Source organism: Bos javanicus, chromosome 11 (assembly GCF_032452875.1).
Source record: "Bos javanicus breed banteng chromosome 11, ARS-OSU_banteng_1.0, whole genome shotgun sequence".
Classification (NCBI taxonomy): Eukaryota; Metazoa; Chordata; class Mammalia; order Artiodactyla; family Bovidae; genus Bos; species Bos javanicus.
In genome coordinates, this window is record NC_083878.1 from 36,446,440 (window position 1) to 36,461,115 (window position 14,676).

The 14,676-nt window shown below is 38.9% G+C and overlaps 1 protein-coding gene across 2 annotated transcripts in view; it reads right to left on the reverse strand.

Moving 5' to 3' along the window:
* Window positions 1-1,722: 1,722 nt before the first annotated feature.
* The window catches only part of PSME4 (proteasome activator subunit 4), a 100,299-nt gene continuing 87,345 nt past the window's right edge, over window positions 1,723-14,676 (reverse strand). For both annotated transcript variants that reach the window (XM_061432348.1, XM_061432346.1), the window contains 6 exons: window positions 10,910-11,038; window positions 9,697-9,852; window positions 7,755-7,917; window positions 4,523-4,656; window positions 3,682-3,820; window positions 1,723-3,248 (listed from right to left, as the gene is read on the reverse strand). In XM_061432348.1, the coding sequence (XP_061288332.1) occupies window positions 3,686-3,820; window positions 4,523-4,656; window positions 7,755-7,917; window positions 9,697-9,852; window positions 10,910-11,038 (717 nt within the window). In that variant the 3' untranslated portion in view covers window positions 1,723-3,248; window positions 3,682-3,685. The remainder of the gene's footprint in view (window positions 3,249-3,681; window positions 3,821-4,522; window positions 4,657-7,754; window positions 7,918-9,696; window positions 9,853-10,909; window positions 11,039-14,676) is intronic.

A 14,676-nucleotide genomic window follows, 5' to 3' on the forward strand; every position in this document is an offset into this window, starting at 1 on the left:
ATTATGTCTACAGAATGTACCAGCAGTGTGTCAAATGGGAAAGAACACTGGCTTCACAGTCAGAAAGTGGAAAATCTACAAATAAACAAGCAGGGCTGACTAAAAATATGTTAAGATAGGGACAGACTATCAGTTTGCAGGGAAACTACCATTCTGGTACACATTGACAATGGAAACTGACACGTGCGCTTTGAGGAAAGAACATCAGAGCCCTAAAAATGTTTAAATTCATGACCCACAAATCTCACTCCTTGGAATTTATCCTAAGGAAATACTTGAATATAAGAAAGTTTTAAGCATGAAGGTATGAAAATGTTCACTGTGGTGTGATCTGCAGCAGAGAAAGCTGAAAACCTTGATGTTCAACTATGATGGAATACTCCAGTTATGTTAACAGGACAGGTGGCCTTTGGCCACAAAAACAATTACAAAGACTACAGAAAGTTAATTTTTCCAGTAAGACAAAATACCTCACTGGTCTTTTCTGGCCACATTACTGATCATTCACAGTAAGAGAAGTAGGTAAATTTTCCTCCCAAATTTTGAAACACAACTTGCAGTCTTTCTTTTTTAAAGTATGCATTTGGAAACTAAAGACGATTTATTGGCTCTTACAACATTAAGAATGCAGGCTTTCTCTTTCCCTTACTTCTACCTACCACTCGCCCCCACCCCAAACTGGCCTTAACTAAGTTTTCCAGGCCCAATCAGCAGTTTGGTCTGCCTTCACACACCTTTCCCCAAAGTCTTAACACTCAGTTCAGTTCAGTCGCTCAGTCGTGTCCAACTCTTTGCGACCCCATGAATTGCAGCAGTCCAGGCCTCCCTGTCCAACGCTGGCCTTCCCTTAAAATGGTTCCTGCTGTCATTCTCCATCTTTTTGAATGCAGCATATTTAGACAACAGTTGCCATTCATCCCTTTTCTCCCGCTCCTCCTTTTCATTCCTGAGGTCACTGACAGAACGTTTAGGAGATAAGTAATTCCTAATATAAGCAGTTAAGGTATCAAAGTAATAAGCAACTGCTAAACCTGGTATTAGAATCACTGGGGGCATTCTAAAAACTCATTAAGGTACCTTGATTTTAGGTCTCGAACGGGCCTTCGGGGTCTTCACCAGTGGTTCTCAATCATGGCCACACAACTGAAGCATTGACGGAACTTTTAAAAAACACTGATACCTGAGTCCCAACCAGAAAAACTCTGATTGAGGGCCACAGTGGGTACCTAGTAGGTTGTATTTTTACAATTTCCCCACTTTAGGAATCTCACCTAAATACAGCTTAGCTAGGACAAAACTGAAGTGGTCAATATAACATAAAGCCTCACTGCTCAAAGTATGATTTCAGGACCAGGTATCAGTATCATAAGCTGGGAGTATGAACTGAAATTCACATTCTAGGCCCATCAATCTGAGAATCAATCACCCAGATAAGTGTTGTCAAACTTTCCATGCTGACAACACTCATGTGCCTACTGAACAGGGTAACCACTAGCCCCAAGTGGCTAATGAACGTGTGAAATGTGGCTATTGAGACTGAGTAAGTTTTACTTTAAATGTAAACAGTCACATGTGGCTACGAGCTGGGCAGGTCTGATCTAGATGATTCACTCTGGTCAGAGGGCATGAATTTATAGATCCAGATTTATGAATGCAAAAGGAATTCACAGTCACCGGCTCCAGAACTGTCTTCTCCTTGTAATGAAGACCAAAAACCAGGTGTTAAAAACAGTCCATTTATTGGGTTTTAAACTAGTTACACAATTGAAATAATCAGGTTGGCACTACTCTATACAGGGATTACGCCTGTGTATGCTGACACTTAAATACTGTACCAGGACCTCTGCTGTGCTTAGGCCTGTAACAAGTCATTCAGCAAGTAGATACTAAAAAATATACCGTAGTGTTCCTTTAAGGAAGACTGTACAGGGTGTGCTGCAAGATGACATTCACCACCTTGTGAAGTACTTCAACCTAGAAGATACCTTGCATTCTATAAACTGGTCACAGGCAAACACGTGGTGTTCGCATTTAGAGATACACACAAAAAAGTTACATAAAAATTCAGACATTCTAAGGATAAATGAACTCAAACAAACCCACACCTCAGCTTTTGGAGCATGAAAAGATAAAGAAAATAATTTAAAAACACACAAAAAATGCCATTCAATTGGTACAAAAGCCAAAAGTCACTATAATAAAGAGCTACATGTGAATCTTTACAAGTTAATTACACAATGGTGTTTTGTAAGAGGTTGCATCTGTACAAAGTCTTGCCAATGCTGTCTCTACAGTTTATACAGTCTTTTACATCTATGTAACATTTATTAAACAAGTCAATTAAATATTAAGACTTATTAGTCTCTCAACGATTCTGCAGGCCAAAAAAAAAGGGCAGGGGGAGGGAGAAAAAGATTACAGAATTTCCGCAAACACAGCAGTCTTCCATTAGTAAAGTATAACAGTTTTCAAAGAGGGTCAAACAATATTTGTAAAGAATACAGGTAAAAATCATTCAGTCAGGGTTTTTATTGTTGTTGCTGTTTATTTTCAAAATCACACACTTGTATACATACATAACAATCAATCAAAAATTTATTCACCAAACCCCTGGTTTTTCAGCAACTGCTCTTCTATTCAGCACCAAAAACTCCAGTCTGTGGGAGACACGTGGACACAGGCTTCACTTCTGTGTCTGGGTCGAGCAATCCATCAGGTCCTTGGCTGAGTTCGAGACTTGCCCTCTTTTCTTTCCCTCTTCATGGCTCTCCAGGCCCAGGGCTCTCAACGCTTCAGATTTATGGCTCACAGCCCTACCACCATCTAAACTCAACAGCCATTTGGAAAGAATTCAAAATAATTTGAGATGAATGAAATGACAGGACCTGTGTTACAGATGGGCATTCTCCATTCCAAGTAAATGGTTTCATAATGAGTTCCTAGACTCTGTCTGGTCTTGTATGTCATGATCATACTGGGTAATTATTTCTAGTCTGAAACATTGTGGCTTTGTCAGATGCCTCAAAGAAAAAGTGATCAATATACTGGAAATACTTCCGGACAAGTTAGGAAATCAAATGGCAGCTGAGAACCTGTGGAATTCGGACTAATTAGACCAGACAAAGAAACCACCAAAACGATGAGAACTCAACAGTGGCAGAGTTTTTAAACCTGCAGAAAACCACCACAGATGGTACCTGAGGATCTGGAATTTTTGATGAAAAGAGCTCGAAGTGAGGACTACTCATCTGTATCAAGGAAGAAAAAGGGCGGGGGGGGGGGGGGGCGGGCGGGGAGAAGCTTCAGTTAGACAACAGAACATCCAACTCAAAGAGGCAAATAAATGAAATCTTTTTTCATCCTATTTCAATAGAAAAGCTTCTGGATCCTACCTCTTTAATACAGAATGGATAACAAATACTTAAGAACCGAGATGAAATATTTTCACAACTGTAGAACCCAGAATCCCTAGGACAACCCAAAATGGCCAGGCCCCACTCAGAGGCAATTATGAGTAAGAGCTCTTTTCTTCTATTTAACCATAAGCCCGTAAAAGCTGTCACATCAATTCTCTGCTTAATACCTAAAGCAGAGAAAAAAAAGTATAAAATTCTCCGGGAACTTCCACTGGGTCACAGCAAAAGTCGTGAAAACAGACTTTTGTATGCTTCGCTGCCTCACCTTTCTATGCATAATAGCAGGGTGACACAAGGAGATCGGTGAGAACGAGCAGCTGGTCGTCAGTGAATTGCTGTTTGTGTTCTTGCCAGTTGTCATGGTGTGTCCTTCGGAAATTGGATAATGTCTTTTTTACAGTCATCTGTAGGATAAGCAACCCACATACATTTCACTTTAACCTCTCCAGGATTATGTTCAGGATACCTTTAAGTAACAATCCTTCGGGACTTCAGATCTTACACTTCACCAAGCGCTACACAACCAATAAACCAAACTTACCTCAAAAAGCCACCACGATTATTTCTTTAGAATTGGTACTAGCTTCACTTTGGGACAAATGACTAGAACTCATACCACATTGTTAAATTAGTTTCAATACATAGTTAATATATACTTAGTCAAAGTGAAAAGAACAAAGTCATTGGTCTTTCAAGTTGTTTAATGTAGGAACACAGGTGTTCAGTAAATAATACCATCACATTTTCCTGTTTAACATTAGCCTTTGGTTAGATACTTCCTAGGTATAAAATGCAAGCGAAACAGAAGTATAAAATTTAAATATCCTGAGAATACTGGCAATACACTTTGCTTCCACTGGACTGGGAAGGGCAGAAGACATGGTAATTTTCTTGCTAACAAAAGATCTCAAATATAGAAAACAGTGGGGTCTCTGCAAGACTTTAGTAACTACTGACGAGCAGACTTGGCTCTGGCAGAGGCAGTAGTAGTAACCTCATCGAAGATGACGGCCCAGAGTATACAGAAAATTATTAGTCTAAATGGTTTCTTAGAAAATTATCACTGTTAATATATGTGCAAAGAAACCAACAAGGGAGAATTTTACCTCGATTGGCTGAGGGTCATTCAGATGTGCACTGAGATTCATAAGGAGCTGGGGCATCCAGGTGGGAACATCATAAGGACTAGAAAGAACACATGCACCCAGTCCCAGCACCCCAGCATGGCGTTTCACCAACTCTGCAAAGAAAAAAGCATTTATATAAACAGATATGTACAGGACTCTATTGTACTTGCTACAGTGAGATAAATTAGTTTTCAATTATGCTAGTTGTTTCCAATGTGTGAATTTCTACCTTTAAATGACCCTGGATATGCACACATTATCAAAAACATGCTTTTAAGCCTAAATTAAAACATCCTGCATCCTATATTTTATAGGCTCTCTATTCTTTCTTTTCAGTGATACAAGTTAAAAGTGTTTTCAAATTCTCAGTACAGACCTAAAAATACTTTGGTACTTAATTATTAAAAACAAAGTGTTCAACTTAAAAAAAACTAGAATTTATTGTATGCTGGTATTTCATTTGGACAGAGGAGTCTGGTGGAATACAGTCCATGGGGTCACTAAGAGTCAGACACAACTGAGCGACTAACACTTTCACTGTTATGTTATTGGAAATTCCCGTTAGGTAACTATATGACATAATTAAAACCCTGCTAGACAAAGAGAACAGACTTGTGTTTTTGGGGGGAGAGAGAAGATTGGATTCTGGGATTACCAAAGGGAAACAACTGAATACAGGACAGATCAACACTAGGGTCCCCCTGTACAGTGTGGGGAACTATATTCAACACCCAATGACAAACCATAATGAAAAAGAATATGAAGAAAAAATATATACAACTGAGTGATGGGATTCCAGTTGAGCTATTTCAAATCCTAAAAGAGGATGCTGCCAGCAAATGTGGAAAACTCAGCAGTGGCCACAGGACTGGAAAAGGTCAGTTTTCATTCCAATCCCAAAGAAAGGCAATGTCAAAGAATGCTCAAATTGCCGCACAATTGCACTCATCTCACACACTAGTAAAGTAATGCTCGAAATTCTCCAAGCCAGGCTTCAGCAATATGTGAACCGTGAACTTCCTGATGTTCAAGCTGGTTTTAGAAAAGGCAGAGGAACCAGAGATCAAACTGCCAACATCCGCTGGATCCTCAAAAAAGCAAGAGCGTTCCAGAAAAACATCTACTTCTGCTTTATTGACTATGCCAAAGCCTTTGACTGTGTGGATCACAATAAACTGTGGGAAATTCTGAAAGAGATGGGAATCCCAGACCACCTGACCTGCCTCTTGAGAAACCTGTATGCAGGTCAGGAAGCAACTATTAGAACTGGACATGGAACAACAGACTGGTTCCAAATAGGAAAAGGAGTATGTCAAGGCTGTATATTGTCACCCTGCTTATTTAACGTATACGCAGAGTACATCATGAGAAACGCTGGACTGGAAGAAGCACAAGCTGGAATCAAGATTGCCGGGAGAAATACCAATAACCTCAGATAAGCAGATAGCACCACCCTTATGGCAGAAAGGAAAGAACTAAAGAGCCTCTTGATGAAAGTGAAAGAGGAGAGTGAAAAAGTTGGCTTAAAGCTCAACACTGAGAAAACTAAGATCATGGCATCCAGTCCCACCGCTCCATGGCAAATAGATGAGGAAACAGTGGAAACAGTGTCAGACTTTATTTTTTTGGGCTCCAGAATCACTGCAGCCATGAAATTAAGATACTTATTCCTTGGAAGGAAAGTTATGACCAACCTAGACAGCACATTAAAAAGCAGAGATGTTACTTTGCCAACAAAGGTCTGTCTAGTCAATGCTATGGGTTTTCCAGTAGTCATGTATGGATGTGAGAGCTGGACTATAAAGAAAGCTGAGCACCGAAGAATTGATGCTTTTGAACTGTGGTGTTGGAGAAGACTCTTGAGAGTCCCTTGGACTGCAAGGAGATCCAACCAGTCCATCTGAAAGGAAATTAGTCCTAAGTGTTCACTGGAAAGACTGATGTTGAAGCTGAAACTCCAATACTTTGGCCACCTGATGCGAAGAGCTAACTCACTGGAAAAGACCCTGATGCTAGAAAAGATTGAAGGCAGGAGGAAAAGGGAACAACAGAGGATGAGATGGTTAGATGGCATCACCAACTCAATGGACAAGAGTGTGGGTAAACTCTGTGAGTTGGTGATGGACAGGGAGGCCTGGTGTGCTGCAGTCCATGGGGTCGCAGAGTCGGACACAACTGAGCGACTGAACTGAACTGAGTTACTTTGCTGTATAGAAAAAATTAACACAACATTCTAAATTAACTATACTTTAATAACATAGATCAGATGCTTTTTGGCTATGACATTTAAATTTCTCTTTAAACATGACACAGTCAATCAGATCTCATTGTCTTGTTTACCTTGATGCTTAATTAGAGTGCAAGCTTCTATAGAATGAGTCTTCTCACACTTTCACCAAATGCCTAGTGAAGTAATGATATTCCCCTCTCCAAACGAAAGCAAGAATTGGTTTGTCTACTTAGTTTCTTCTCTAAGTGTGTGTGTGCTATGTGTGCTAAGTTGCTTCCGTCGTGTCCAACTCTTTGAGACCTTATGGACAGTAGCCCACCAGGCTCCTCTGTCCATGGGACTCTTCACACAAGAATAATGGAGTGGGTTGCCATGCCCTCCTCCAGGGATCTTCCTGACCCAGGAATTGAACCCGTGTCTCTTATGTCTCACTGGCAGATGAATTCTTTACTACTAGCACCACACATAAGTTGTAAATTCTAAAAACAAATATTTTAACCCTCAAAAATAACTAATTCTGGATACCTCTCTTTATAAAGCAATTTCAGGTGAGTGGGTACAGACTTGATTTACTCTAATAGCTGTATGCAGCAGTGTACACATTCCTTCGTACCTTTCTCAATTTTAGCTTTTATATCCCAGGTCTTCCCTTCTATATATGCAAAGCTTCTCAAAAGCAGCTATTCCTGGTACCTAGCATGCTGCTAAGTTGCTTCAGTCGTGTCCGACTCTGTGTGACCCCAGAGACGGCAGCCCACCAGGCTCCCCGTCCCTGGGATTCTCCAGGCAAGAACACTGGAGTGGGTTGCCATTTCCTTCTCCAATGCATGAAAGTGAAAAGTGAAAGTGAAGTCGCTCAGTCGTGTCCGACTCTAGCGACCCCATGGACTGCAGCCCACCAGGCTCCTACAAGCATCCAATAAATATTTGTTGAGCAAGCCCAGTTAATTCCCAAAAGGTATTTTCTACCAGTATTGTTACCTGCAGAAGGAATCGTATCTCCTACAAAACCAGGGTCACGCTTCCTTTTCTTCGGTAGTTTTGTTTTGCAAAGTTGCTCAAAATGAATCTGCATAGGACTGTCCATGGTAAGGAAGTTACACTGTAACAGACCACTTAAGGTGGTAGCAGCCATTTCTCTAACCTGTAGAGATAATCACTTCCATTAGACTTGAGATCCTAAGCCTGGGGAGGTGGGGAGGGTGGTGTGGGAAGTGGGGTGGGGACTTTCCCTGATATTTGTATTCAAACTGTGTGAATGCTCTTTTGCAGTTTCTTAATGGAGAATCCATCAGGCTCTTAAAGGGTCCTGGCCTCAAAACAGATGAGTCACTAACACCAGGCTTACAGAAAGTAAACGCTTACCCATGCTATAAAAAATTTTCCGTACATTCTTTTCCCACTGACTGAGTTTTTCTTATCTGGAGTTTAACTGTAAAAGCAGTGCCAGAGCCTGACATTAAAATAAAACTTTCCTAGACTCTACATCCCTTAAAACAACTGCCGTTGTTATTTTCATTGGTAATAAAGACACAGGATAATTTCTATAATTGGCATACACAGTAGAGATTTATATCCGTTTTAATTCTTACAAACTTAATAGGCTGTTTTAAGACTATAAATACAGTCTATAGAAATACTAATAGTTTTTTCAAATTGAAGTGGGAACTCAAGTTTTGGGAAGACAAAAAAAAGCTGTAAAAAGTTATACACATCACAATAGTTTCTCCTAAACAGTTGTAAGGAAAGGCAGTAATAATTTGAAAAAATGCTTTGCCACTTATTCCTTCAAAACATTTTTTCTTCAATTTTTCAGTGTGACAGTTTGGGGGTACTTAACATATTCTTTGCTATTTTCATTATAATATATGAAATACATTATAAAATTTTTTATTATTTCATACTTGGTTGCATAGAGTAACAGCTAAGTTTAAGCCTACTACATGGAATAAAATATAAACATAATCTATAAAAGTGTTCTAAAACAAGATTCAGAAAACAGTCCATTTTGCTATAATATCTAAAGGTAGGAAACACTGTCCTTGGAGATTTCCACCTTTCCATTTCTATTCTTTAATGAAAAAAAAAACAAAAAACAAACCCTCTAAAACAATTTACAGAGAGCTGCAAATATTTTAACTGGAGCTTGTCAGAGTTATGGCTACGGTGTAAGTACTCAGTAACTCGACACATCTGCTCCAAAGGACACAAGCAAGCTGGAATGCAAAATTAATAGGTTTCCAGTCCCAGTTTCCTATAGATACAAATGTATTTTCAGTGCTCTCAAATAAAATATATATAATCACTGGGAGTGCTCCACTATATGGAAAACCCATAAAGTCCACAAAATAAAATAAACAAAAATTTCACAAAACTTTCAATTACTTTTTCTTAACCTAAGGCCAATTTAGAAAGTTACGTCTTATTCCATAATTATCACATCATGCTTTTCTTGCATTAGGCTGATGTGAACTAACATGGTCTTTTTGTACAAATATTAATGTTTCCTTAGCAAAAGCTGACTTCGATTTCTCTACCAAGGAAAATAAACAGGGATAACAATCTTTTCTTAAATCTACTGAATAATAGCACCTATGTGTAGATTTTCATTCTCTTGAAACTGCTCTCATACACATACCCATTAGCCCTTTAAAAATCAGTAAAATAAGTAGAGCGTTATCATTTGCAATTTCATAGATAAGAAGACTTTGGTTCATCAGTGTTATCTGCCCAACTGCAAAGAGAAGCCAGAACAAGAATGTGTCCAGTGTTTGTTTACACTTGGGGTATCAAAAGTAATTACAAAGGGCTATGTTAAAATTAAAGTTGCTTTACATATTAGTGTGTAAATACTCTTTTAGAGGCACCAAAATGCTTTCTTTAAATTTATTCAAATTTCAGTTTGCTATAACTTAAATTTTACCTCTAGCTGTTCATCCTCCAAAAGACTTATAACCAGCCACCTGATGTCTTTAACTGCATCTTCATTGTTTAGGAAAATAAAGAGGTTATAAAACACCATGGTCTGGAGGTAGGTCAGCACTGTGTATCTAGCATGCCAAGAACTGCTTCTTGCTGTCTGTGAATGAGAAATTAGTAGAAATGACCAGAACATGAGATGACAGTGGCATTATCCACAAATAATAGAAATTTACAATGTAACTCTACTTTTACAAGTACAGCCAGAGCAAGCTCATCTTGTATTTCCTTCTAAACAAAAGGGCACACAAGCTGTCTCAGGTGAAGTTACGTATTCTGAATATACGAATGAGAGTGAAAGGAAAGGAACACATGGATGAAAGTCAATTTTAGAAGAGTTATTTATAATTAATGACTTAACTCCTCCAAGGGCTGCATATTATTGTATTTTACTTTTGATAGTAGTAGGTAGGGTAGTTAAAGCAAACAAAATGGAGAACTACTATAGTCTACTGCATAAAAAAATACCATTTGAGGCTATTAAAAAATATCTTTCAGTTGTAATCAAACTTAAAAATCTGAAAACTGAGGGAAAGTGTCCATTTTCTATATAACACACATAATAACTGGGTAAAGCTGAGCACAGAGTCACTAAAAATGCAGCTATGGGACTTCCGTGGTGGTTAAGACTCTGAGCTTCCACTGCCGGGGGTGCAGGTTTGATCCCTGGCTGGGGAACTAAGATCCCACAGATCCCACATGCCATGCAGTGTGGCCAAAAAAAAAAAAAAAAATTTAAATTTAAAAAAATAAATAAATAAAAATGCCAGAAAATAGACACTCACTTAGGTCTTTTTACCACAAATCAGAAAACAGAAATGAATAAAATAAAGGGGAAATGGTAAAAGAGAATGCTCACCCCCACCCCAATAAGCACTTTGTATCCAAGGTGTTCCAAGAATTAGCTCCTTATGTATACAGGAAACATGGGGGTTGAGTGACCTGCACAAAGTCACAGACGTTGGTGGCAAAGCCATGTACAGATTCTAAATCTGTTTCTTTGGCTGACATATGTCTTCTCTCATGCTAAAAGAAGATTCACAATGAATGCAAATAGCAGGTATTGTGTGTGTGTATCACAGGTGACTTTGTGAAATTCTTAGAATGGTAAACCAAAATTCTAACCAAAGATACAAGTTTCTGATATACACTCTTACTTGATTTAGCACCTGAAGTACCAAAGGCACTTGATGAGGGTAAAGCAACCCCTGAGACATTAGTGATAAACATAACTTTGCATCTCTTTTCAGTTCATCATAGCTATTGTCATTTTCCACTGGGGCAATCTAGAGAACAACAAGAACAAAACAAAACAAAGACATAAATTAAAACACAGCCAGTAAGTACAAAGGCATCCTTACATGAAAGAAATCACATTTTTAACAACTTCTACAGAAAAAACAAACATATACAAAACTAAAGAACAGTTTAATGAATTCCCATGAATCAACCAATTCTTCAACAATGACAAATTCATGGCTATTCCTTTCATTTTCTGCTCCCCTATTGTTCCCCCTCCCTCAATTATTTGAAACAAATACCAAACATATTTCATCCATAAGTATTTTATTTTTATCACTGAAAGACAAAGTCTCTTATTTAAAAAACATGTCATGAAATTATACATAAAAACTCATTACAGCTAAAATATGTTCAGTAGTGCTCAAATTTCTCCAAGTATTTCATACATGTTATCACAATTACTTTGGGGGAATCTGGTTCAACATAATAACCATACAACACTGCATTTGGAATGTCTGTTAATATTTAAGAAGAATCTATAAATTTCCTCTACCCGCTTTCAAAATTCCTTTCTTTTAAAACAAGGGGGATGGGGCAGGTCCTTTGTTTTTACAGTCTCCCTTATTATGACCTCCCTTTCCTGACTACATTCCTTTGCGGCATCCACTGGCTCTAGTTTGTCCTATAAAGAAGCCATTAGATCCAGAGGTCTGATTTTATTCAAGTCTGACTGGGCACAATATAAGTATTAATAGTACTGTGTATTTCCTTCACTTACATCCAGTTTTCTCTTTTTGCGATGAACTATTATAAAAACATAAGTTTCCAAAATAGTGACACTCATTCCTTCTTCGTTGTTGCCTAGAATGCTTTATGGGCTTCTCTGGTGACTAGTGGTAAAGAATTCACCTGCTGATGCAGGAGACATGCGTTCAATCCCTGGATCAGGGAGATCGGAGATCCCCTGGAGAAGGAAACGGCTACCCACTCCAAGATTCTGCCTGGGAAATTCCATGGTCAGAGGAGCCTGGCGGGCTACAGTCCATGGGGGTGCAAAAGAATTGGACATGACTTAGCAACTAAACAACAGTGGAATGTTTTATACAAAAACCTCTTTCTTACTCAGAATGACTTCCCTAACCTCCAGATGTGAAAAATGAAACAATTTTTTAAAGTATCATTAAGAACCAATGCATTTCAACAAATTTGATGGTTTTAACCCACTGTGGTTACTCTTTTTTATAGAGCTCAAACTGGCTCCAAGTCCTTTGAACAACTACAGCATCCTTGGTTTCTGGTATGACAAGATGACCTAGGTTTATTCTGTACATTTCTCGGTTCAAACCATATTTTTTAAAGAGAAAGAGATCATGTATTAGCACTCTTTTTCTTTTGAGTATCTGAATCTTGAAGAGAAAGATGCAAGGAGACAGCACCCTGAAGAGACTATTAGATGCTGTTACCCAGGTCTTCAGAGCTGCTGTGGTTCCTACTCTGTTCTTAAGCTGTTACTTCCATTCTACGAACTATGCAGGTATCTCTGAGTAATTGAGCTAATTTACTAGTTTTGTTGGCACAGTCACTTAGTTTCTAATGCTTACAACCAAAATACAAAATAAGAATACAATGGTATAAAAAAGGAATGATCCTAATCTTTCTTTTGCGTTATCATACAAATTTATTATTTTTAGTGTATCAGATCAGATTCAACTGCCATTAAACTGTGCTAACCTGTAGAAAGTGCTGCTCCCTTAAGATGGAAACACGTCCCCTCTCTCGCCCTGACCATTAGCATTTGAGCTCTTAATTATTCCAAGTTAAAGTCTGGTTAAAGACTTGTAACAGACATTTTACACTGTGCTCTCTAGGTCACAGGCACTATCTTATTTCCACCTCGTGAGGGATACTGCTATTATTCACACTACATAGAAGAAGATAACCTTAGATGTTCAGTAGCTTGTCTAAAATCACCAAAAAACAGCGCCTGTCACAGAAAGGATTTTAAACGAGATCTCTATTCAAAGCCTGTGCTCTGTTAGTTATTCTTGGTTAAAAATCCTCTTCTCTCATTCTGAAGCAAAATGGAGAATCTTAAAGTAGAATACACAAATAACTGAAACTTGCACCTTGTATTTCCAAGGGTTATTTTGGGGAAGGGGGGTATAAAACTGCTTTTCATGGGACAGGAAAAACAATAGTTCATTTAGAATCAAATAAATACCTCAAATATGTCCAAAACAAAACTACTGATCTCATCTCCACTATTTCTGTGCTCCTCCTACAGTTTAGTCAATGGTATAGTCCCCTCTTTATCTTTACTCTGTACATCTCATCTGTCTACACAATAATGCTGTTCATCTGTGCTGTGAGACCTGCATAACCCGGACCCCTTTTACCATGAAGACCTAAAAGAGGTTCTCAACCTCAATATTTGTATACTGAGGTCACGTGTTAGGCCCGTTACTAGCAAACTATGCAGTACAGTATTCTAGTGATTTACAGTTTTTATAAATTTCAAGTGGATTCAAACCATCCTATCAATCTCATTCTCATACACTATTTGCTTGCTGACTTTTTCTCTGAGTGAAGAAAAGGGGTGGAACTCCAGCTGGTCTAACATTCATTGCATATTACCCACTAACAAAACTATAAGCTCATATTCCATACCCACTGTGAAAGGCAGTGGAAAAAACTTGAAGCACCACTGCCCTAAAGACAAATCAAATCTACACCAAGGACTCACAAGTTACAAAGGCATATATAAACATATACTAATAGCCACCGTCCACTTTTACATAGAGAAGACCCCAAAGGTATTCTGGGCATCAGGCCCTACAGGGCACTTTAAAAAGTATTTTAGTAGTGAATCCTTTGAAAATTACCAGGAGTGTTATCTTTGGAATCTCCTAAAGACAAAACCAGAGAAGGCAATGGCACCCCACTCCAGTACTCTTGCCTGGAAAATCCCATGGATGGAGGAGCCTGGTAGGCTGCAGTCCATGGGGTCGCTAAGAGTCGGACACAACTGAGCGACTTCACTTTCACTTTTCACTTTCATGCACTGAAGAAGGAAATGGCAACCCACTCCAGTGTTCTTGCCTGGAGAATCCCAGGGACGGGGGAGCCTGGTGGGCTGCTGTCTATGGGGTTGCACAGAGTCGGACACGACTGAAGCGACTTAGCAGCAGCAGCAGCAGCAGCAGCAAAGACAAAACACACTGTGGCAGATCAGAAGTTTAGCATGCCATTTGCTTATAAATAGTAACAAGGGCCCTGGTTCTTAAACAGCAACAACTGGACTGACCAGTAGCTATCACATAGTGGTGATATTTGTACTAAGCCTTCCCAATCTGCAATAAGACTATACTTATCCACAACCAACCACAGCATCACTATCAACTATAATTCTGGAAACTACTACATTAATCTTAGTTTACCAGCTTCAATCACTGAGTGGATGAATGATTAAAACCACCTCAGGTTGTATCTTGCAGCAAATAAAACTTCAATATGATCAATGGAGACAGGTTACTTTCTGCAAGTGTTCGTTAGAACCAACGATATACAGTGCCATTCAACATTATAAAATAAATACAATATGCACGCACGTTAAGTCACTTTAGTCGTGTCCGACTCTTTGCGATCCCCATAGACTGTAGCCTGCCAAGCTCCTCTGTCCAAG